Here is a 26,820-nt window from a genome sequence, read left to right on the forward strand (position 1 = left end):
AAGAGAAATCGAACAAACATGATAATTGTTAAAGCAAAAATTAAGACTAAGAGGCCAAAGTCTGGACACAATTTGAGAGTTTTACCTCCAAGCTGGGAATCTGATCCAGCAGAGTCTAGACTCTGGAATATGAGGTTCAGTGGGATAAGGAAAAACCAGTCATTTCAAGCCAAAATCCCATGGAATTGTCTTATTAGGGAAGCCAACTTTCAGCATATTGCTGGTTGGGTGGTGATGTGGACACTTTTGGGTTGGATAAGCCCTACCATGAATGGGGGAGACCATCCTAGGACTATGACATCCAACTGCCCCCACATCCAAGGCAGGTGTCTGGGTCAGCATGGCTGGCTACATGGTCAGGGCAGGGTCATCACAAGGCTCTAGTGTTCACCAGACACTGTGCCTCACACACTGCATTATGAAATGTCTAGCATGTAGTAAGGAGATAGGGGTTTCATAAAGTTTAGTGACTTTTCTAAAGCCATGGAGAGCTCTAATTGGCCTGCCACACTGTTGCGTTGCAAAGTTGATGCATTTTCTACCACTTTCTTTAGAACTAAGTCTCTAGTACCCAACTGTCCTGGAATGACTGTTTTTAAAAATATATTGCATTGTGGGAAGTGGATGTGGCTCAACTAGTTGGGCACTAACCTACCACACAGGAGGTCACAGGTTCAGGTCCCAGTGCTTCCTAAAAGAAGATGAGCAGACACCACCTCCTGCTGCAAGAAGCTAGCTACCATACCTGCCACAACAAGCAGATGGGTAGCAACACTGCAGCCCATGGGGAACAGGTGTGGCTCAGGCTGTTGGGCACTTGCCTCTCATGTGGGAGGTCCCAGGTTCAGTTCCCAATGCCTCCTGGAGAAGGCAAGCAAACAATGAGCAGACAGATGAGAGAACCATCTGGGGGAGGGGGACAGGATAAATAAAGAAAAATAAAGTAAATAAATAAATCTTTTTTAAAAAATGTGTTGCATTGGGACAACCAGCAAGATGGTGGTGGAGTAAGTATCTCCTAGAGTCAGCTCCTGCTACAGGGCAGATAGTAAACCAGAGCTAGCTGGAGCTAGCTGAAGCACCTGTTTGGGGGATTCAGGAGACAAGAAGAGCATCCTGCAACATCCTTGAAGGAATAGAAGGAGGAGCCTGCCCATCTTCAGAGAAGACTCATAAGTAGAGTGTTCCATGTCCTGGAAGCCAGTGTCCACCCTCCACTGGAGGCACAAGCCACCTCAGGAACTGTTCCATGGCTGGAACTGAAAGCACAACTTCCCAAAAATGGGGGAGGAAGAGACAGTTGGGCACCAACTTCAGCTACTGATGAGTAAATTAAGTGGGCTGAAGTATAATCCTGAGAACAGCTAAAGTTTGAACCTGTCCAAGTCAGAAAGAGGCCTGTAGCCACCATCTTAACACTATGCCTGGCACAAGGGGAAGTGGGGCAGACTGAAAATCACAGTGCTGCTGGGGACCAGCCTTTTTTCCATACAGATCAGATTGCAGCCCTAGCCTGGGCCCCAGCACCACTTCCAGTAGGGAGGAAGCTGTGGGGACCTGCGCCAGCCTCTCTGGGAAGTTACCAGCCAAGATGTGGAGGCCAGTGATTATCCTATTCTGGTGGCACAAGCTGCCCCAGGAGCTATTCTGTGGCTGGAATTGGAAGTTCCATTTCCCAAAAACAGGGGAGGAGGAGATAGTTGGCTACCAATTTCGGCTGCTGATTGGTAGACTCGACTGGCAAAGGTATAACCAACCCTAGGAACAGCTGGGGTGTGAATATTTCCAAGTCATAAAGAGACTGGTGGCTGCCATTTGACTCTGCCCCCAGCCTGAGGAGAAGCCAGGCTGACCGAAAATCACAGTGACACCAGTTTCTTTCCTCCAAATCAGCTTGCAGACCTTGACTACTTCTGGCAGGGAAGAGGCTGGTGGGCCCTGGACCAGCCTAATCAGGTAACTGCAGGTAGCTTTGGCTGGCACAGATTGAATAATCGGAAGTCTACAGGGGCAACTGCGGGCATCTTGGACCCACACTGCATAGATTGCTGCCTACACCTGCAGCTCCAACTCTGCCCCAGGTAGGGGAGAAAGGGGTGTGAAGCTTCATCAGTCTCTCTGGGCAACTACAGTCTAGGCCTGTACGACTTGGATTATTCCACACAGCTGTGACTCTGTCCTTACACCTGGCAAAGGAGAAAGTTGGAAGAAGCTTCATTGGTCCCTGGGGCAATGAGGGCAGCTTGAGCCACCACAGATTAAAGCACCAATTATATCCTTGGCATCTACTGCACAGCTAGCAAGGGAGAAAGTGCAGGAAGCCCTAATCTAAAGAGAAAAACCGCCCCAAGAACAAATACTCTAGTAAGCCAGATGCCAAGGCACCAACAAAAAATTACAATCCACACCAAGAAACAGGAAGATATTAGGAACAAGATAAGTCTCCAGATGACATAAGGGAGTTGAGACAACTAATCATAGATGTTCAAACAGATCTCCTTAATAAATTCAATGAGATGGCTAAAGAGATTAAGGATATTAAAAAGACATTGGATGAGCACAAAGAATTTGAAAGCCTACATAGAAAAATAGCAGATCTTATGGGAATGAAAGGTGTAACCAATGAAATTTCTAAAACATTGGAATCATATAATAGCAGATTTGAGTAGGCAGAAGAAAGGATTGATGAGCTTGAAGAAATGGCTTCTGAAAGTGAACATAATATGGGAAACATTTTTTAATGTAACATTTTTTTGGGATCTAAGTATCTTAAAAAAAAACAATAAAAAAAGAAAATAAGAAAAAAGAAAAAGAAAGTGAACATACAAAAGAACAGATGAAAAAAAGAATGGAATAACTGAAAAAGTTCTCAGGGAAATAAATGACAGCAAAAGGCATGCAAACATGCATGTCATGGGTGTCCCAGAAGGAGAAGAGAAGAGAAAGGGGGCAGAAGGAATATTTGAAGAAATAATGGTAGAAAATTTCCCAACCCTATTGAAGGACATAGATATCCATGTCCAAGAAGCACAATGCACTCCTATCTGGAAAAATCCAAACAGATCAACTCCAAGACACATACTCATCAGAATGTCAGACACCAAAGACAAAGAGAGAATTCTGAGAACAGCAAGAGAAAAGCCATGCATAACATATAAGGGATACCAAATAAGATTAAGTGCTGATTTCTCACCAGAAATCATGGAGGCAACAAGACAGTGGTCTGATATATTTAAGATACTAATAGAGAAAAACTTCCAGTCAAGAATCTTATATCAAGCACAATTGTCTTTCAAAAATGAGGGCAAGATTAGAATATTCAGAGATAAACAGAAACTGAGAGAATTTCTAATCAAGAAACCAGATTTTCAGGAAATACTAAAGGATGTGTTAGAGCCTGAAAAGAAAAGACAGGACAGAGAGACCTGGAAGAGAGTCTGGAAATGAAGATTATATCAATAAAAGTAACTAGTCAAAAGAGTGATGAAAATAAAATATGACAGATAAAACTCAAATAGTCAAGAATAAACTTAACCACTTTAAGTACACTTTACAAGTGTAAAGCCCTTGTATTCAGAAAACTGCAGCTCAATGTTAAAATAAATTTTAAAAGTCCTAAATAACTGGAAGAACATTTCATGCTCATGAATTAGAAGACTAAATATCATTAAGATGTCAATTTTACTCAAATCAATATACAGATTCAATGTAATCCCGATAAAAATTCCACCAGCATTTTTTTAAAAAATTGAAAACACAATCACCAAATTTATTTGGAAGGGTAAAGCATCCTGAATAGCCAGCAACAACATAAAAAGGAAAAGCAAACCCTTATCTCCAGACTTTAAACCATATTACCTAGTTATAGCGGTAAAAACAACATGGTAGTGACAAAGACAGACATATAGACCAATGAAACCAAATTGATGCTTCAGAAACAGACCCTCACATGTATGGTCAAGTGGTTTTTGACTAGCCTGGCAAACCCACACAGATCAGGCAGAATAGTCCATTCAACAATTGGTGCTGAAAGAACTGGATATCCATATCTAAAAGAAGGAAGGAGGACCCCTATCTCACACCTTATCCAAAAATTAACTCAAAATAATAAAAAACCTAAAAATAAAAACAAGAACCATAAAACTTCTAGAAGAAACTGCAGGAAAATATCTCCAATACCAGGTGGTAGGTGGTGGATTCTTAAAGGAGATAAGAGGAGGACTAAGATGGACTACTGATATTGAATGTATGTAGAAGTTTTAATTAGCTTTACTGTAAAAGTATGGAAATGTATAGAGTGGTAACAAATAGTGAGTAACAGCTAGCTTATAATGGGGATGTGGCTGAAAATGATAGTCTAGGTATGTAAATGCCAATTGACAGAATGCTGAGAATAATCTAGGAACTGAATAGCACAGTAAACCAAGAGGTGGATGAGAAATGTGGTTGATGGTACAGATGCAAGAGTGTCCTTGGTGAGCTAGAGCAAATGTACATCACTACTTCAGGGTGTTGGGAATGTGGAGAAGCATGGGGAAAATACAACTGGAGTGACCTATGGACTGTAGTTAACAGTAATAATATTCTTGCATCTATGCCAAAAATGCACTGTGTTAAAAATGAGGTAGTAAGGAAATTGTGAACCAAATGTACACTATGGACATGGTAACAATGTTTTTAATCTTATCTGTAAAAAATATTCCGCCACAGTGTGGTGTGTTGATAGAGGGGTGCTGTTTGGGAATTCTGCACATGTGCATGATTGTTTTTTAAGTTTACAAATTCTGTCATAAAAAAGTTATTTAAAAAATAATAATGGGTGGGTTGGGGGAAAAACACACCAAATATAAGAAAAGGACTATAATTAGCAGTAAGATTTTGACAATGTTCTTTCATAATTTATAACAAACGTCTCATGACAATGCAAGGTGTTGATGGAGGGACCTCTGTATGATGCTATGCATGTTTGCTTTGTAAGTTCACAACTTTTACTATACACTTAATTGTTTATGTATGTTCATCTATAAATGATATAAAGATAATAATAGGTTGGGTTGGGGGAAAATACTTTGTTTAGTAGTAATATTTTGACAATGCTCTTTAATCATTAGTTAAAAAGGTTTAACAACAATGTAAGGTATTGGTGGTAGGGTGAGTTATGAGAGTCCTGTCTGATGTTATATATGTTTGTTTTGGAAGTCCACAACTAAATACACTTATTGTTTATGTATGTTTCTGTATGAGTGATATCCTTCAATAAATTAATTTTTTAAAAATGTATTACATTGTGATTATACTAAAAACCATTGATTATACGCTTTTTATAGATTGTATGATATGTGAATATATCTCAATAAAACGGCTTAATAAATAAATAAATAATTGTGCAGGAGTAGCCAGAAATAGCAGCTATGTACAGTAGGGGAAACACAGAGAGATTGAGAGGTGAAGACTTTTTGTTTTTTTAATGTTTTTTATTATTATTGAAATAATGTAAATTCTCTAATAATGATGGAAATGAATGCACAGCTATGTAATTATACCAAATACCATTGATTGTACACTTTGTTTTGTTTTTAAAGATTTATTTATTCATTTATCTCCCCTTCTCCCCCCTGCCCCAGTTGTCTGTGTCTATTTGCTGTGTGTTTTCTGTCCGCTTCTGTTGTTGTCAGTGGCACAGGAAACTGTGCTTCTCTTTGTTGCATCATCTTGTTGTGTCAGCTCTCTGTGTGTGTGCGGCACTATTCCTGGGCAGGCTGCACTTTCTTTCGCGCTGGGCAGTTCTCCTTACGGGGCGCACTCCTTGCACATGGGGCTCCCCTACGCGGGGCACACCCCTGCGTGGCAGGGCACTCCTTGCACGCATCATCACTGCTCATGGGCCAGCTCCACACAGGTCAAGAGGTTTGAACCGCGGACCTCCCATGTAGTAGATGGACGCCCTAACCACTGGGCCAAGTCCGCTTCCTGATTGTACACTTTGGATGACTTGTATGCTTTATTAATATGTATCAATAAAATTGATTTGTTTAAAAAAATTAATTGCAACCTACAGAGTGACTTAGGAACTAAGTGCCCATATACTGCTCTTAAATGTTTATAGTCTCATGTGGTTTTTGACAAATTGTTAAAGATCACTGAGTTATTATACAGAGGGTCAATCAATATTTCCTGAACTCTGATTCTGCAGGATACATGTAAGTGATTGTGGAGGGGGACAGGGTGGTGGAAATATCCATGTTTAAATGAGTTTGGGGAACAATAATTATGAGCAGGTTTATTTAGCACAGGACTTCTCAGAACTTGTAATATATTTACCTATAATGTGACTACCTAAAAGGCAAATATAGTAAATAGAGATGTCAAATGTCTTTGACTGTAGAGCACTCTCATCTCCCCCTGCACTTACTTTCCTCGTGCACTTTGAGTGTTTGATGAAGCACATTTGGAAAATGCTGGCCTGAATGTATGCTGAAATTCCAGCAAGATTAACAGTTCTATGTTTCACTCTGCTTAGGGGAGATTGTAAAAATTTCCTGATGGCAAGAGTTTTGTAGATGAGAGCTCAGCACCTGTCATATTGAGAGAGAACACTTTTTCATGCTCTGGCCGTTTTATATTTTACCAGCGTAGTTATAGCCAAGTGAAAACCTGAGGCAAATTGCAGTGGTTAGTGTTTTTGTTGTTGTTGTATTTAATGTTGTGTCAGATGAACAGAATGAACAGTCACAGTCCTGAACTGTGTCCCATACTTCTTAGGGTGATAAAGATGAAAAATCTGAATTTTGAGTAAATATTAAAATGTTAAAAAAAAAAAAAAAAAAAAAAAGGAAAACCTGAGGCAAACAAAATTGAAGCCACGCTGTATTTTCCTGGGGAAATTAGCCACTCAGTAAATATTCAGTGCCTCAGAGGGAGTGATGGTGATTAGGAAGCTGTGAAAACACTTGCCAAAACTGCGTTCTTGAAGTGCGAGTTCTCCTGTTCTCCACCTCCTTGGAAAGCTTGGATGACTTTCCCGAGGCAGGGACTTGTTAGCTCCTTGCCTGCTCCACGGGAGTGCCAGGTCTATGTGGCAGGCGCAGCAAGTCAGAGCCCTTGCCCACCTGTCACTCTCAGCTTGCAGATCCCAGCGCAGGGAGGAGGTGCCTCAGGTCCAGCAGGGCCCCCGGGAACGTTGCTGACCACAGCCTCTAAGGCCTTTGGTCAACGTTCAGTAACAGGAATAAAGTTCCTTTCTTGTGCCCCCAGTGTGCCTGTGCCAGTCTTGCTCCCATTTTGGTTATGTGCCTTTTGAAACTGCTTCTGGGCCTGTAGCTCCACGGTCTTTTTTTTTTTTTGAGACTCATTTATTTATCCCCTCCCTGCCTCATTGCTTGCTCTCTGTGTCCATTTGCTGTGTGCCCTTCGTATGTGCTTGTCTTCTCTTTAGGCAGCACTGGGAACTAATCCTGGAACCTTCCAGAGTGGGAGAGAGGCGTTCAATCTCTTGCTCCACCTCAGCTCCCTGGTCTGCTGTGCCTCGTGTTGTCTTTCTTCTGTGTCTCTTTTTGTTGCGTCATCTTGCTGTACCAGCTCTCCGATCAGACCAGCTTGCCATGTGGGCCAGCACTCTGCTTGGGCCAGCTCTCTGCAGGGCCAGTTCTCCATTCAGGCTAGCTTGCTTTCAGCAGGGGCCCTGAGAATCGAACTCTGGACCTCCCATATGGTAGATGGGAGCCCAATCCCTTGAGCTACATCTACTTCCCTCCACTATCTGTTTTTAATTAGTACCCTTCTTTCAGAGAGTTTGCGCTCCCTTCTTTACTTTCACATCATCGACTTTAATTCCAAGTTTATTTAAGTGATCTTTTCCCAGATCTTCTTGTACTTTGCTTGTTGCACCTACTTTGGAATTCATTATTTTCCAATCATTGATTTATAATACCAATATTTATTACGTACTCCTGCCTTTGGTCATTGTCCATTAGAAGCTGTCCTTCTCCTCTAATGGTTTTATCTATTTTCCGATTGCTTCTAATACATCTGGGGATTTTTCTAGTTCTTATTTCAGATCTTACAATCTAGGTGAAATTCCCCAAGCCTGAGAACTACATCCTGTAAATGTGACCACGAGTGAGGATTTTCAATTTCTAAAGCATGTCTGTATTAAGTTGCTTATAAAGAACACAGCTTAGTGTGGCAATTAAGAGCCAAACATAAAAAGGCAGACTGCCTGGCTATGAAAACTCTGGACAAGGAGCCAATCTCTCTGTGGTTCATTTTCTCCTTCTATAAATGGGGGAAAATAATACTACCTATCTCATTTGGTTATTATAAAGATTCATTGAATTAACATCTAAAAGGCTTATAACAGCACTGAGAACACATTAAGTGCCATATAATCATTAACTATTAATATTTGCATCATTAAAATAACAAAGCCTCTTAGAATAAAGTGTGGAGAATTTTTTTTAAGTATTTTTTTCTGTCTTTCTAAGGCCCAGATTATATAAAGGATCATCTACCTAAAATTCATCAGCATGCTTCCTATATAGGAGAAAAGCATCCAGTGTTGGAAAAAACAGGTGATCTCAGATATTTATGGAGGCCTGCCCCAAACAGAAGCTGTCCAGCAAAATATAAAGACAAGTATGTTGGTGAAGTTGGTTGGGGAGTACAAGAGTATAATTTTATCAACAATACAAGGCTTGAATCTGGCTTTCACATCAAGGTATTGCTTTTAAATTTATGCCTGTCCTAATATATTGTTGGCTTCCATAGGAAACATCATATGCTTGATCTGTCATTGAGAAGAAATAAGATTTGATTTGTGCAGAATGATAAATGTGCGAATAAATGTACTTGCTGCCACAATTCCCTTTTAGCCACCCTAACACATGAGAGGAGAGGTGTGAAAAAAACGAAGCCATAGATAATCCAAAAGCATTCGTGTTTGGCTTTGGAACGCATTCAGGTTCACATTTATGCCGAGACAGTCACACAAACCTCCCCCGTTTTAGTGCTGCCGTCTGAGGGGGTGGTGTAAAGGAAGAAGCCTGGGCTGGACACACTTCACACAGCTAAAAATAATGAGTCATAGATCTTTGAAATCTGCTGTATTGATAATGTCTTTATATCAGGCAATCTGCGGTATGTAGTCAGGGGTTCTTAGAAACCTGGTCTTGTTTTCTTTTGGTGATGTGAGGGCAGGCACGAACTCACACAGGCTCCCCTTGGAAACAGAAGAGAGCACAAGTGTCTTTAGAAGTAAAATCATTAGAATTCAAATTTTTTTTCATGCAGGCCTTTGAGTTATCTCAAAAATGAACATGCATCTCCTATGCAATTAACTCGATTTCCTCAAATCCTTAAAACAATAATAGTACTACCTCACATACTCTTAAGGTAAACAAAAGAAACAACCTTTTGCTGTCCTAACCTGTGACAGCATGGGAGAGTGGTTGGGAGTTCAGTTTTTGCAATTGGAGGGACCCACGTTCAAATCCTGACTCTCCTACAGGTCTAGCTCTGGGTCCCTGGGAGAGAGGGAGATCCCGGCTCGGTGCCTCTGTTTGCAACTCGGCCAGATGGTGGTGGTTAGCACGCCTGCTCCTTAGGATGCCTGGAGGTCCTACCCTGCCTGCATGGCCTTGGGCACATTCCGTAAGCTCTCAGCTTCAGTTTTCCATGGTGAACTACTGGCGCCTCCCTTGTGGGGCTGTTGTAAATGTTAAACTAGTTTGTATTTGCACAGTGCTGGGCACACTGCCTGGCACCTAGCAAGCCTGTATATGTTTAATATGTTTATGTTATGAGGATGAAGTATGAGAACACCAGGATTATACTAAGCGTGGTGCCTGGCCCATGGCTGACGTCCAAATTTGTAGCGGTTAGTGTTGTTGTTGTTCTGGTAGTTAACGTTAGTGTCAGATGAACAGAATGAATGCTCACATTCCTGAACTGTGTCCCAACCTCTTAGGGCGATAAAGGTGAAAATCAGAACTCTGACTACATGTCAAACTGACCACCAGCCAGAACCCAGCCCCAGAGCGAGGCAACTGGTTTGAGCAGAGTCCAGAACTTCTGTTGGGAAATGCCCTGCTTTTGTGCACAGCCCTCATTCTGGCTGACCACACTGAGGGTGGATAGCTTCCCTTCCATCTTCCTCTGCAACTTAACACATTTTTTTGCTCTAGTGCAGAGAAATTCAAGTATTTCTTGATCTTTAAAGTAAGCTGAGAATCCAAAAGAGATGATAGCAGCGAGTCTTTCCTTAGTCTTTCACAGACTGCTTTGTCACTGCTCTGCTTGGTAGCAGTGTCCTCTTGGCCTCTGTGGGACTGAGTATGATTTTCCTTCCCATCTTGTGACACATGTAGTGCCTGGTCCTTTTTGGCACATTCTGGAAGGGAGGCTGCTCATCAGCCTTGCCCTTTTATGGCCCTGTATTGTGACAGTAACTGTGTCCAGGGATCTACCCACCTTAGATGATAATCTAACACAATGCCTTAAAGGGTTCCTTTAACTTAAAACTTTATGATGACAACAAAAAGATTCACTGAAAATAACTATGTGCATCTACCCTGAACCATGTGTATTTTAGCAATCAGGGAAGGCCTAAGCTTTGGCTTGAGGGCTGCTAATCCCTCCCTCCACACCCAAGGCACATCTTTTCTACATCCAAGGCAGATCACAACATTCTCATCAGAGTCTAGACTCAGATTTGCTCCCTTATCATCCCAGTGCTTCAGTCAGGCGCTTCGGATTAATGACTCTTGGGACTTGAATTGACACTTGAGCTGATTCACACACCAACACACACATGCACACATCACTCATACAAACATGCTTCCAATTACAAATAATATATGGGCATCTCTGGCATTAACTCACGCGTCCCCTCACTAGGGAGCTGGTAAATTCCTTAGTGTGGTATAACTTAAGGAAAAGTCTCAATCCATATCTGTTCTTTCCCCTAGTTCCTTGCCACGTCCCTCACTCTTCCTTGCCAGTAATGGCCCAAATCACAATGATCGCTTCTTTGTTTCAGTCGAACTCCAGAGAGTCCTCAGTGTCTCAAACCTTCATCCCTTGGGTTTTTACAGCTCTAACAGCTGTTTTTCCTAATTTATTGCTCTGTAATTAGGTTTGTCTAAGGCTGGCAGCTAAGGACGCTCAGGAACCTCCAATAGACTCTGGGTAAAATGCCTGGGGCAGCTGCTTCCTACCTGGGAATGGTACCTTCTATTTGGGGCACGAGGAGGGGTTCTATACATCATCTGGCTTTTGGCAGGAAGATAATAACTCCCAGACTGAATGACACCTGGAAAATTTGGCCCACATTGCAGAGGTCAGTTAAAAAAAAATCACAATATCAGGTTTCTGTTCTGGAATTTGTTTAGCTATCTTCTACTCACTTTTATGGGGACCACAGTGCCCTAACAATACATGTGTATATAAAGCACAAAAGACCACTCTTTTGTTATTATCTCAGATGTAAGGGCAGCACTTTTTCTTTTTTTTTTTTTTTAATTTGGTCTCTACCAAACTGTAAATGTTGTTTTTGCAAGAATATATGGAGTCAGTCTGCGCCTTAATTTCAACCCCATGCTAACCTGAGTTGCTTTTTGCTGCGGGTTCTTAGCTGGTCACATCTCTCCCACGTCCTTTCTTTGACCCAAACATCAGCAGGGTCACTTAGCTGGCTTCCTGATGCCCATTTTCTGCTCCTGCGCTCTGACCTCTTAAAATGATTTAAGTCATCTGGTTTTCCCACAGAAGCAATGTAATAATGGACTTGATAACCCACTCTTCCTCAGTGTGATCGCAAAGACAATATTAAATCAATTAATCATAGCATTTCTTACAACCAGTGGCTATGTGGCTCAGTAGTTGAGCACTGGCTTCCCAAATACGAGGTCCCAGGTTCAATACCTGGCCCCTGCCACTTCAAAAAATGAAATGAAATAAAATTAAGTATGCCTTTGGGTTGCTGCCGTTCCTTCCCAGATGGGTGTGCAGTTCGTTCTCACTTCACACCTTTTATAGTTATTTGCATCCTAACAGTTTGTGGTTTAAAAGAAAAATAATTACATTAGCGCTTTTTGTCCTTAAGTGCTGTATAAAGTAATGCATTTTATGATACCCCGGGAGACCGTTAGCGAGGAGGCGCCACATGCTGACCATCTGGGAAGGGGGAGAAACTTTGCCGAAGGAGGCCTCCTTTTTCTTGAAAAAAATATATCAACGCCATTACCCTCCATACACACAGATGTTATATTTTCCCCATTTTACAAAGCCTGGCTTGACAGTATTCCTCCAATAAATTGCAGGAAGTGATTTTCCCTATAAAAAGCTTACTTGCATCTGAACTTCCAGAAAATACATTTAAATTTGAAGCTTGCTTTCCCTGCCAGTCCAGGGAGACCACAAGGGAGGGCGGGTATCCTCGCGCTGCACTGCCTGCACGTGGCCCCACGTGGTCCCACGGACGGCGTGTTTGGAAGGGACGGTGAGGCCCTGCTGCCGCCCCCCGCGCTGCTGCCGTCCCCGCCTCCGCCGCACCCACCACGGGGCTCTCTCTCTCTGAGACGACTTTATTGATAATAAGGGACAAATTGGAAAGCAAACGCATCCTCATTTTTATACCTTTAGTGAAGATGTGGAAGTGGGAGGGGGAACAAAAGGAACCCAGGTAATGTGAAGCCCGGTGGGTGACTGTATTGTATGCCTTACTGAAGAAAGCTTCAAGACCATGAAAACTTAGGAACGGGCATGAAGAAACCATGCTGGTTACTAGTTTTTGTAGGGCTCAATATAACATCTTGAATATTTGCCTAAATGTTCTTACCACTCTTTTTTTTAAAAAATTAAGCCTTTTAAGGTTAATAATCATATGCAGTAAGTTTTCCACAACTATTATTCAATGATAGAGACATACAAAGCTGAGAAAAGATGGTGAAAATTAGAATGGGTGCTAGTGAAACTGTGGTTTTGGACTTCACAGTTAGGCTTTTTTAAACACATTGCTGAAGAATTTTGAAAGTTTGGTATGGTCTCATACCCCAGGCACAGGTGGATAAAATACCAAGGATATCACTTTCAAACCTGGCATTTCACCTAGCTGTTTAAGGTCTTTGGTAGAAATTCCTAACTCATCCATTTAGGATTATAATTTTCCCAACCAAGCAGTACTCCCAGAGTACCTTGGCTCCATTGACAAAAGTTTATAGAAAGTATAGCAAGTAAGGCTAGAAATCTGGAGATAACTATTCTTTTCCCAGGACTGAATCTAGGATTTCAAGGAACCTTAAACTGAAAAAGTCGGAAACAATTAATTAGACATAGGGGACCCTGCAATGGGGTCCTAGCTCTTTCTCTAGACACAAAGAAAATGTCACTGAAAGTAAGTGCTCCAGGAATATGTACACTGAGCTTCTTCAGATAGAGAAGAATTAATATGAAAGTGTCTTTGTTGATGTTGCTGTTGAAGTTTTTATTACAACTACAGCCAATAATGGTATTGTGTAGACCTAGCCATGTTCCAAATGGCTTTAAGCAACTTGATGTCTGAGATAGATTTCGTTTGATTTAGAACTGACAACAACATCACTTTCCCATCCACCACCTCCTCGTGGTCAGCATGGGGTAGATGACTATCAATAAATACCAAGGGAGTGAATGAATGAATGATTGAATGCAGGGTATAAATAGTAAGCACCAGTCTGCTGAAAATTATAGTTGAGGATTGGAAGTCAGGCAGATCTCAACTGAAATCTAACCAAGCAATTTAATTTCTCGGTTAGTTGTCTTTCCAGTAAAGTGGGAAAAATAAAAGTAACCACCTCGTAAGCTTACTGTGATGAGTATATAAACTGATATATTCTAAGTGCTTGGCAACAGGCCTGTGCACTGCTTAAAAGTTATTATGAATTGCGTTGCAAGCATGGTAAACATAACCCTCTCTTGAAAGTATATCTTACACATTATCGATGCAGTGTAATTTGTCTTGAAGGTCACTAAAATCCTGTATACCATCTTTTTGGCAAAGTTTTGAGAAAATGTGCCAATGAATTTTAACTGTGCTTTAGATGGGGAATTATTCTATTCCTAGCTTAGTCAATAAAAGTCATTTGAAGACTATTTACCTTTTTTTCTTTTTTACTGAAACTTAGATATTTTGTTACTGTTCTCCATGCCTGAGCTACCACCCCTAGTGTAATTCTGTGTTGTGGCGCTAATTGGACAATTAACTTGGGGGAAACACGTTTTTTAACCTTTCAATTAACAACAGTGCCAAACACATTAGAAAACTCCAAGGGTGAGAACGGTGACAACTGGCACTTGATTATACTTCAGAAACAGCACACTGGGCGTGCAGAAAGGCTTGGGAGGCTCTCGTGTGGCTTTTCTGTAGCAATCATGGCGGAATCTGCTCAGATTTCAGACCCTGGTAGAGATCATCAACCAAGTCTGGTTAATGGGCTAACCAGAATGGTGACCATCACAAATGGTAACAATTCCCAAAAGAGCGTGTTCTGGTCTTGCTTTAAAAGGAAATCCTAAGTGTAATTTTGCATTAGAAAATGAATGAGGAAAATGCTTATATCCCCGAGGAGTACAGGAGAAAATAACAGACATTTGTCCTCTCTGGAATAAACGAGGCAACTAGTGTTCATATTGCTTTTCAGGACAGATCTGTGTTTGTGGATTTAATGAAGAATTGAATGTGGCACATAAACTAAAGTTGCCAGTTGAAGAATCAGACCAGTGTTTGACTGAATGTGAGGTGGGCATCACGGGGCCGTTTTAGAATTCTACCTGTCGTCTTAGAGTGTCTTTGAATGGATTAAGTGAGATAATGTGTAGAAAGAATGCAGCATAGTGGAGTGGGTGTAACTCAGTGGTTGAGCGTGTGCTTCACATGTAGGAGGTCCCAGGTTCAATCCCAGGTACTTCCTAAAAAATGTAAAACAACAACAACAAGAGTGCAGTATAGTATCCAGGGCATAGTGTGCAGTGCATTAAGCCTCAATAAATGGGATCTAGTGTCATTAATGTCTATATATACCATATTTTCTTGCCAGCATGAATTTAATTTTTTGATAGGGAAGTTGTAAGTTGCAGAAATATCATGCATAAAATATATAAAATATGGAGTTCCCACATACCACCCTGTTAACACCTTGCATTAGTGTGGTACATTTGTTATAATGCATGAAAGAACATTTTTATAATTGTACTATTAAGGATAGTCCATCCTTTACAATAGGTTTCACTGTGTTGCATGGTTCCACTTTTCCTTTTAATTTTTATTCTATTAACATATATACAAACTAAAATTTCCCCTTTTAATCATATTCAGATATATCTTTCTGTGCTGTTAATTACATTCACAATGCTGTGCTACCATCACCACCATCCATTACTGAAACTTTACAATCAACCCGAATAGAAATTCTGTACAATTTAAGCATAAACTCACCATTCCGTACTCCCAATCCAGCCCCTTGTTACTAGATTCTATCTAGGTTTTTGGCTATGCTGCAGAAATGAATTTCAAGAGCATTCCAGGTGAGTTAGGCCAGTAATTTATTCAGACAGGGAGGGACGAGAAATGGGAGAAAAATAACAGATCAGGGGTCCCAGGTAGAAAGGAAAGGGTTGAAAAATGGTGACGTGGGCTAATTTACAAGGTACGATGCCCCGTTATGGATTATAAATGCCCAGGTTTACTTGTGTGGCCTGGCCATGTGGCTGAGGAAAAATGGCGAGAACGGTGTGCAGAGGGCAGGAACTGGTCCACAGGCAGGAGAGCAAGCGCTCATTCAGGCCTCCCGCCTGCTTTTTGAGCTGTTAATTATTCCACCCCTTTGCTAATGGCAGGGGAGGGGTTCCAGCTGTTTGCTGTTTTGATTGATCACCCCACCTATCAAGCCCCCATGAGGGCCCAATGGTAAAGTCCTTGGGGAGTATCAGGATTCTCTGGGCTTCCAGAAGAAGTCTTTGTTCTGAATGGCAGAATCCTGGGGGTGGGGTCTTCCGGCAGCCATCTTGGGGGTTATTGATGTCCACGTGCACTCTCTGTCAGGTTCCAGATCTGTCTATTGATTGCCTATATTACTAGCCTGCTTCACCCTGGTGACCTGACTCAGAGTTTGCTTATTCTAAGTATTTATATCAGTGAGAGCATGCAGTATTTGTTGTTTCATGTCTGACTTATTTCACACAACACGATGTCTTCAGGGTTCACTCATGTTGTCGCCTGTATCAGAATTTCATTCCTTTTTAATGCTGAATAATATTCCATTGTATGTATATACCAATTTTGTTCATTCGTTGATTGATGGATACTCAGGTTGCTTCCCTCTTTTGGGAATTGTGTGTAATGCCACCAAGAACATCGCTGTGCAAATATCTATTCAAGTCCCTGCTTTCAGTTCTTTTGGAAATATTCCTAGTAGTTGGAACCAGCATGAATTTTTAAATTATATAATGATAAGCACATTAGAAATGTGATGGGTCATGTTGCCCATATGTGCATATTCCACAGAAAACAGATACTGGGAAACTCGTCTACAAACTCACAAAACCCAAGTGTAGTGTATTCAACGAACACTGATGTACTAATTAAAATTATTTAAAAATTCTTCAGTTAAACAAACAAAAGAGCAGGATATCGCTCACATTGGTACTCAAACCCATATACAATGTTGCATAAAACGAAGTAGGGGCCTCTGCATTGGGCATTTTTGCTTTTTAATAAGAAAAATACATCACAGAATCCATGCCTTAAACACTGACATTTTTCAGAAAGACATGTTTTGTTTCTACTCTTGCAGTGAATGTAAAAAGAATACTTCAAATGCTCCACCAAATACAAAGACCTTTATGCCCCTTTTCTCCCTTCAATAGCTCCCGTCTAGAGTAGGCAAAATTACGCAATTTGGGGACCCGCTACAATAATGGGAAAATGCTTTTCACTAGCTGTGAAAAGACAGATATCTAGGGGGTTAACAGTAATATTTTGTGAATTGAGGCAAGTGAAGAAATAATATATTAGCATAAGAAAAGGTAGCCTCTGGGGATTTTCCACGGAAACATTTGGAACTAAGAGCTCAATGTTACCAAGGAGGAGGTTGGAGAAGAGAAACCCTAGTGCCTACCCATTCTTGAAATACATTGCTATTGTATTTGTCCTACTGCTGAGAAAGACCTCATAGTTACAGAGGTGGAAAAGGGTTCTTTCTATTAAAGAAAGTAAAAATTGGACATGCCAAGAAAAGCATTTTGAGTCAAGTATTGCAACAAAGTAAGAGGATTCCTCAGTAAACCAACACACACATTTCCTAAGTATGTCAGGACTAGAGCAGAGGTGGTTTGAGATTAAAAGTGACAGTTTCAAGGAATGATTTTAATTTTTAAACAGCATAAGGCCCAAATGTCTGCAATTAATTTAACTCAAATTTAACAGTTTTAGTACATTTCAGCAATTGTGTCTAACTCACAGTATTTGAATGTAGTTAGCAAGTTATTTCCATTTTCTTAAGGCCTGGACTTTTTAAAAGTTGCTTTCTGGAAATATCCAATTTGGAGTTATTATCATATTTGTTGGTTAAAAGCATTTAAAATAAGTGTAAAAGGTCCTTACTAATTTACTTAGGACAGAGAATATGCTAATTGATTGTTAACTGTTCTTATGAAGATGATGAGCTATTTTTTGAATTGGCCTTTTCTTTTATTCTTACAAATAACTGACCAGTAGAAAAATGATTTTTTGATTCTGAATTTCATTAGCTTTAAACCATGCTAACCATGGTTGTCCAAATAAATCATGATGGATTTCATTAATAAATTAAAATAAATTAAGACAAAGTTCTGCCTATTTTGATGAACAAATTTGACATTTTACATTAATATCTACAGGAGAAATGCAAAAAAATTCTAAATAAGAATCTGTTATTTTGTTTCTAAGAAAAGTCTTTCCAAGTTAAAAGGATGCAACTTTTGGTTATTAAAAATGTGAATGACATAAAATTAAAGAAGATTTCCTAGTCCTAGAAAATTTGTTCAGAAGCTGATAATAAAGTTATTTATGAAATCAATGGATAAAGTTAATTTCCAGGGATTTATGGGATCAGAATCAACTGAAAAATAAAGCTATGTCATGATCATTCCACTGTACCCAGATTATCCCGTTTCAGATTTTCTGTGGAATACTGGGGCAACCATGCCTTAAAATCTAGTCCCTTCCTGTGTTTACTTATTTTATATGTGGACACTAAAGAGTGAGAAGCGATGAAGGATGACATAAGTAAATAGATCTGTTTTACCCAACACAAATAACTTTGAAGCAGTCAACCAGGATAGTCACCCTAAACCAAAGTTTGAGGGAAAAGGGAGAGATGAAAAGGAAGATAATAAAAACATACTAGGTAATTCCTCTGATGTTGAAATTATCAAAATAAGATTTTGTTACTTTTGAGATGTTTTGAATATAGTATCCCATATCAATATAGTAAAAAGCACATTCCGAACTGAAGTGAAATATTTTTTGATAATCCATGTCAGTGTTTCCCAACTCTACTATGGAAAAGGGACAAATGATTGTAAGCCGATCCCTTGTCAATGTAAATTTGACAGCTCTCTTCCCCTTGCTTATTCATACGATGTGCCATCCATTGGAGAGTTCCTGGGGAGAACAAGTCAGGATACAGAGATTATTTCAGTCCAGGTGGGAGGGTGAGGGAATTATTTTTTAATGTGGAAACTGGTTCTAAGCTACCAACTACTTTATCAACATTCTAAATTATGCTTTTTGAAAGGAATTCTCAGATCTACCCTTTATCACGGGCTGTCTATAATGCAGCGCCTTTCCTGCCTTATTGCTGCCACATTTTCTAATTTGGTGAGGATAAGATAAAGTGAAAAGAGCTAAAGTGTTTAGCCAAAATGATAAGTAGGCATTTAGAATGTCTGCTCATATAAACACGGAATCATATATAGAGAAAGGAGCTTGGGGATTATGGGATATACCCTCACTGCCACCAGGCATCCCTCCTTTTACAAAGAGAGAAAGAAAAGCACACAGGATCTTATTTATTTCACTTCTTATGCTTTTTCTCTCAGTTCATGAATCAAAAGACCACCTTCTTCCCTGATCATCTTTTAACTGAATCTAGCATTTCCTATCTAATTTCTCAGCCTGAATTTCTTTTTGACGAGGCAGGTAGACCCTTAATCACGGGGGTGCCTATTTTTCTTGAAACTATGATACATTGATTTTTTTTTTTTTTTTTTTACAGTATGGAGAAATAAGTCATTGTGCTATGGATCAAATAACCCACAGATATCAAAGCCCATGGTAAGCATAGAGTAATACATTTTTAATTAATTGATTAATGTGAGTCCTTCCTAAATTAATAAGAGTTAATTAATTTTTAACTTTGGGGTATATTACCATTTAATTTCTTCTCACTTCCTGTAGGGCTTTTTTTTTTTGGTGCGTGTTTTTATTCCTAATAAACACAATAAATTTTCACTATCTACTAGGTTTTTACTAAAGGGGAAAAGAGATAAGGCAAACATGGAGTAAGAAACTGTTAGAATAGAGAGGAAATGAATTTCGATCAGGCAATAGGATGAGTAGATTAGCTTTAACAATATAAATAATCCTTCCTTTGGAAAAAACAACATTAATTTTTTGGTTAAAAAAAGCTCATTTCATGCTGTTGGCCTAGAAACCACCATAATGAGTAATCTTGGTTAATAAACTCAATTCTATTGAAGTCACGTAAGGGGTTATTCACGCTATTTTAAGGTGGCCTCTAACCTAAATTAAACATACCTTGTTCAAGTTATAGTCAATTACTGGGAAAAGAGCAAGAACTAGGCTTGTTATGTAGATGTAGCGTATAATTCAGATTCTTAAGAAGGAAGGGATTAATCAGCACTGCTCTTACAAGACTGCGGATTCAAGATTGCCTTTGTTATCCTTGGATTTTTGGAGGTAAGGGTTTCTTAGAGCCTATTTCACCTCATTTTAATTGTTTAAGGATACAGCCATAAACGTGCAAAATTATTGGATTTTATTCTCTTTCTACTATTCAATGACATAAACCACATCAAATAGAGACAAGCCCTCAAATGCCATTCCAAAAGCTTCTTAGTTCCTAAAACACAAATCCAGGGCAATGAAAGATCTTTTTGGACATGTCCTATAACTTATAAAGCATATCCTATTTTTAATGCCATCATGAAATAGTTACACTTTATTGCATGAAAGGCACATGTTCTTCTAAAAATACTCCACTTCATTTGTTCAGATAACACTGCATGGGTGCAGAAATTGATCTGTTTTTGCAGAGGCAAAATGGTCTATCAAATACTTCCAAGAAAAGGAAAATATTAAAGGCCATTGAAAATCAGTAAATCCTCAACAAACACTAGTGAAATAAATATGAAAATTTGCTGCACTTATTTAAATATAAAAACTTATTAGAGGGAAGCGATTTGGCCCAACGGATAGGGCATCCGCCTACCACATGGGAGGTCCAAGGATCAAACCCAGGGCCTCCTGACCCGTGTGGAGCTGGCCCACGTGCAGTGCTGACGCGCACGAGGAGTGCCATGCCACGCAGGGATGTCCCCCACATAGGGCAGCCCCACACACTAGAAATGTGCCCCGTAAGGAGAGCTGCCCAGTGTGAAAAAGTGCAGCCTGCCCAGGAATGGCACCTCACACACAGAGAGCTGACGCAGCAAGATGACGCAACAAAAAAAGACATAGATGCCGGGTGCCGCTGACAAGAATACAAGCAGACACAGAAGAACAAACAGCAAATGGACACAGAAAGCAGACAAGTGGGTGGGTGGGGTGCGGGGGGAGAAATAAAAATTTAAAAAAACAAACTTATTAGAGGGAAGCAGATGTGGCTCAAACAATTGGGCCCCCACCTACCACATGGAAGGTCCTGTGTTCGGTTTCCGGCACCTCCTAAAAAGAAGACAAGCACACAGTGAGTACAAACAACAAGGGGGGATGTGTAAATAGATAAAATAAATCTCAAGAAAGAAAACTTATTAGAAAGTAGCTGAGAAATATCAAAGCTTTGAACATTTTCATTGATGAAAGAATGTTGGCTACATTCATTTCTAGGGAATGTGCTATGCATTGTGCCAGGTCATGAGAATACAGAAAGCTTATGAAAAAAAAGACTTCGTACTTAAGGGATTGTGGATTCAATTGGTAAAAATATATGAATATATATATATATATATATATATATATATAAACCAATTTGCAAATGTTGAGTGTCAAAGGAATAGTGAAGAAAATCATACCTAGAAAACTACAACTAGAGAAGTTAAAAAAAAATGATAAAGCACTGATGACCCTCTGGACCTGCAGCATCTAGCTGGGTTCTATCTCTAACTAGCCAGATGCCAATAACCTGATTGCCACCTCCTTCTCAAGACTCTAAGCACCTCCACTGCTAATTGGTATAGAATTTCTCTTTGAGATGATGGAAAAGTTTTGGTAATGGATAGTGGTGATGAAATTAATAGCACTGAATTGTATATTTGAATACAGTTAAAAAAGGGGAAATTCTATGTATTTTAATAGAATTTTTAAAAATACCAGAGGACTGTATACACAGTGAACCCTAATGTAAACCATGGACTATAGTTAATAGTACCATTAACCATTATAATAATATTCTTTCATTAATTATAACAAAGGTGCCACGCTAATGCAAGGTATTAATAATAGGGGAGGGTATATATGTGGACTTTTGGGGGGGCAGTTTGCAAGATTTTTCTGTAAACCTACAACTTTTCTAATAAAAAAAATATATTAAAAAAAAAGTTTTCCTGCCTCACTCTTGGTCTGTCAAGACGCCCTCAGGAGAATCCTGACTTGGAGTGCCCCAGGTGTACCCGATCCCTTGGCACTCTCCGATTTGGACTGATGACCATCTTTTTCCTGTGTGAGAGTAAGTTTAATGCTTGGCCTCCCAACCAGCTTTTATGTTCTGTTCATCTCAGTGAATAGCATTCACTCAACAAATATTTATTTGCCACTTCCCATGTTCAAGGCACTGTTAGATTCTAGAACCTATATTCTAAGGGAGGAGAGAGACATTAAAAAAATAATTGTATGACTTTTACAAAGATTTATAGTGTTTTCATGCTTTTGAAATAATATTTTAAAATTACAAATACAATTCATGCATATGATAACAAATCAAACCAAATAGAAGTATATTACGATCAAGTTGAATATCCTTTTTGACTGTCCTATTCCACCAGTGATGAGAAAACATTTAATTACAAAAAGTATTTATAGGAAATTAGAGAGGGTTTAACCAGGGACTCCAATCTGGAATAAGGGTCAGAGAAGTATTTACTGAGGAAGTGATTATGAAGTTGACACTGAAAAGATGAGTATAAGATGATTGTTAGAAGAAGGACCAGCATGAGCAAAGGCCGGGAGGTAGGAAAGACTATATCAAATTAGGGCCAATATGGTAGATTCTAAAGAACAATGGGGGAGAAGCAGATGTGGCTCAAGCAGTTGGGTACCCACCTACCTACCACATGGGAGGTCCTGGGTTCGGTTCCCAGTGCCTCCTAAAAAGGACAAGCAAGAAAGTAAGCTGATGCAATGGACTAGTGCAGCGAGCTGACACAAGATGATGCAATGAAGAATAACCATGAGGAAACACAATGAGAGACATAACAAGTGAGGGCAGAGGTGGCTCAAGCCATTGGGAGACTCCCTCCCACATGGAAGGTCCTGGGTTCGAGTCCCAGTGCATCCTAAAAAGAGAACTAAGAGACAGTGAGAACAAAAGGTGGGGGGAGAGAAATAAATAAAATAAATCTTTAAAAAAAGAGAGCAATGGAGATTGAAGCAAGATTACATAGAATCTTGTGGGTCAGATTAGGGAATTTGGATTTTAATCTAAGAACCAAGAAAATTCATTGGGAAGTTAAAAACAGGAAGCAATATGATCAGAATTTTTAAAAAAATGATCACTCTGGAATATTGGTGCTTTATTGGAGACTGGATAGAAAGGTGACAGAAGAGCATTAGAAGAAAGCTCAATTAGGAGACTAATCACTTATGTAGGCTCATCACTGAGTTGCCCACGTGCTTTGCCAACAAACCCAAATAAATCAGGCTTATGGAGGGCTGGGTCAGGGAGAAGCCTTAATGGGGATGTGAGATTTGAGTTGAGCTTTCAAAGAAAGGTAGATTTTAAATAAATGGAGAAAAGGTGAGACGGTATTTGCTGTGATGATGGGGGGGAAAAAAGCATGTCTACAGCAACCTGATGAAGCAGATACTGATTAACACTGTCCAGATTTTACAGGTGAAGAAATTGAATTTTAGAGACCAAGGGTCACAGAGCTAACATTTCAGTTCAAGTTGACTGACTCCAGGAATTCAGAGTCCACTGGTCGAGGTTGGGACGTTGGCTTGGACATTTTAAAAGAGGTCTCCAAGTGATTCTGATGGGCACCAGGGTTGAAAACCACTGGTCACAGCTGGGAAAAGGAGGGAACTGAGTCTGTAATTGCCCCCATTGAGGGCAAGAGGGATGGGAGCCAATGGAGAAGAAGAAGACAAAAGGAGCAGTAGAGGCAGGCTCCTCGAGACAATAGAAGGCTACAGAAGCCAGTGAAGAATTTCGAGGAAGAGAGTTTAGCATGAGACACAGAGAAATCAAGGAATACAATAGCAGAGAAATATCTGGAGGTTGTCAGTGGCGTCAGCAAAAGCTTTTTAGCCAATATCACCAGAACTAAAGAATGTCTGTTTGCTCAGATAATGGAGGCAAAAGGCCACTCTGTTTTGAGATGAGAAATCCAGTCTAGGACAATTACAGGATTTCCTCCATTCTGAGACAAACTTTTAAAATTTTAATCTATCTGAAATCAGGATATGTTTTATAATAGTTGTTTACAAATGTAGTGTACAAATATAGTATTCCCCCATGTAAAGCTATTATTAAGTCAATGGTGTGTCAGGCAATTTATTGCATATTGAAATGCACTTCAAAAAATGTGAAATGAAGATTTGCTATATGCCAGGAGTTCAGAATGTAAAAAATTAATAAGCAGAGCCCTTTCTTTCAAGTTTCTCAGAGACTTTCAAGGACAATAGATGAAAGTGGAAGATTTCAATGCAATGTACATTGATAGAGAATGACTACGGTAACTGGGTGTGGATTAACTTTTTTTTTTTTCTTTCTGAATTAAGGGAAACATCCTTTTGTTTTAGATATCTCAAGTTTCTCTGGATTTGTGACCCAATGTTTAACTCATTTTCATATGGTCTTTTCTGTTTGCACAACTGGGTGCTTTCCAATATATACATACAAGACTTCTAATTTAAACAAGAGTAATAAACATAGATAGGGAACAGAGAGACAGTTCACAGTCAAGTAAGAGAGATCACAGGAGAATGTGCTGGCAAACGAAGTGGCAAGGACTTTAAAATTTTGTTTCAAGAAGTGGCTTTGGTGGGTCCTCAAAAAGTTAAATATAAAACTACTATATGACCTAGCAATTCTACTCCTAGGTATATATCCAAAAGAACTGAAACAATGACACAAGCAGACATTAGCTCAGGGATGTTTATAGATAGCGGCATTATTCACAAAAGCCAAAAAATGAAAACAACCCAAGTGCCCATCAACTGATGAATGGATAAACAAAATGTGGTATATACACACAGTAGAATATTATTCAGTCATAAAAGGAATGAAGATCTGATACATGCTACAACATGGATGGAATTTGAAACCAGTAGGCTAAATGAAATAAGCCAGACATGAAAGGACAAATAGTGCATGACCCCACTGAAGTGAAATATCTGAATAGGCAAATCCATAAAGACAAAAAGCAGGTTAGAAGTCACTTGGGATTTGGGGGAAAGAGGTTTTGGGAGTTATTACTTTATGGATATGGGTTTCTGTTTGGGATGATAAAAATGTTTAGAGATCGATAGTGGTGATGGTTTCATAACATTGTGAATGTAATTATTGGAATTGAATGGCACACTTAAAAATAGTTAAATGGCAAATTTTACATTATATATATATATATATTTCCCCAATAACAGAAAAGAGAAAAAATTAGTGAATTCCTTAGAACCTACACACCGCTACTGAAGAGTCTTCCGAGCTTTAAAAAGTTCCAAGGCTGATTTCAGGATGTATCTGTCTCTCTTGTTTTCTGAGAACAAACTTCCTATTACAAGAATCTTTTATGTTAGATATTCCCATCACTGAAGCCTAGAAAAATTGTTATTCCCAGGGATAGAACTTCTTTAGCTCTGTCTGTTTACTCTGGAATACAACTTCGAATTTTGGTGGTTGTAATTACTCCTCGTGTTATTAAGCAGTGAGCATGGGATTCATCGTGAAGGCAATCGGTTTCTCTAAAGCCACATTGATTTAGAGGTAGAAAAGACTGGGAAGGGACAATGATTTGTCCTTGTAATTCTTTTTACTCACTATTCCATCAAATCTTCGCAAATCATGTCCTTTTCAAATCGAAATCAAAGGAAACTGATTAGTTGGTAAATTTTGCTTCCTTCTATAATGCATTCGTTTTCTTTACTTCTGAGATAGTGAATCAGCAAATGTAAAATCCATTCCTTTAAAGTTAAAATATCAAGCCAGCAATCTCAAGTTACCAAAAGAGGAGAATTAAAGCTGATTGTGTTTGCCATACAAAGCAAATACATCCTGGATCCCCTACCGTTTAAAGATCAGAAAGGAATTTATACGGAACTTTTCGAAACTCTCCACCCTAAATCTTTCCTGCTTCCTTCTCTGCATTACCCTCAGAGGGAACCTATGGAAAACTCATGCAGAGCATTGGAGTAACTGAGCAATCTTGATTTTCATCAGTCGCTGACTATTTCAGTTAGCTACTCAGACAGGGAAAGCACTTTCTTGCAGTAGGAGCTCAAGTAGATGAACTTGCATCCCTAGAAATTATCTCCCACCGCCATGTTCTTGTATGCATCTTTTGCACTTGTGATTTGTTCTTTCTGCAGTATCTTTCAAACTTACTCACAAAGCATGCCCTGTTTCTTTGATCTATTCACAAAGTTAGGAATTCAACATTCAGTCTTCATTCAAAAAATTTATTAAGCACCTACTATGTGTTTACTATGCAAAGCATTGGGAAACAAAGGTGAATAAGACATGGCAGTTGCCATCTTAAAGCTCATAGTAGATCAGGGAAAGTAAAAATATGATACAATAATTAGAGTTTAATGCAATAGGATAAGGCAGAGTGGAAAGCAGTTTGCTGTGGCAGCTCACAGGAAGAAATGGGTCTTACTGTCTGAAAGCTCCAACTCATGCTTCAAAACAAAGCTTCACTGGTTGCTCCTTTGTGTTGCCTTTAAAATCCCCCATTGACCTTCCCTTCAGGTTCCTCTTAGAAGACTGTGACTTAACTCCATGGCAGAACTTTCTTCTCTATGAGGTTGTGGGGCATGGAAGAATCTTATCCTTTTATGTCCCTTACATTTAACACAGTGCTTGGGGAACTCAATACATATTTATTGAAATCAGATAGACAAATCCCAGAGAAGGGGATTTGGCCCTACAGATAGGGCATCCGCCTACCACGTGGGAGGTCCAAGGTTCAAACCCAGGGCCTCCTGACCCATGTGGAGCTGGCCCATGTGCAGGGCTGATGTGCGCAAGGAGTGCCGTGCCACACAGGGGTGTCCCCCGCGTAGGGGAGCCCCACGTGCAAGGAGTGTGCCCCGTAAGACAGCTGCCCAGTGCGAAAAAGTGCAGCCTG

General features: G+C 39.7%; 1 protein-coding gene across 1 annotated transcript in view; it reads left to right on the forward strand.

Moving 5' to 3' along the window:
* SPMIP2 (sperm microtubule inner protein 2) overlaps nt 1–26,820 on the forward strand; it is a 111,034-nt gene that overhangs the window by 45,289 nt on the left and 38,925 nt on the right. The window contains exons 2-3 of the mRNA XM_058277375.1: nt 8,484–8,716; nt 19,290–19,348. Coding sequence (XP_058133358.1) covers nt 8,484–8,716; nt 19,290–19,348 — 292 coding nt within the window. The remainder of the gene's footprint in view (nt 1–8,483; nt 8,717–19,289; nt 19,349–26,820) is intronic.

The sequence above is a fragment of the Dasypus novemcinctus genome, chromosome 1, assembly GCF_030445035.2.
Source record: "Dasypus novemcinctus isolate mDasNov1 chromosome 1, mDasNov1.1.hap2, whole genome shotgun sequence".
In the NCBI taxonomy this organism is placed as follows: Eukaryota; Metazoa; Chordata; class Mammalia; order Cingulata; family Dasypodidae; genus Dasypus; species Dasypus novemcinctus.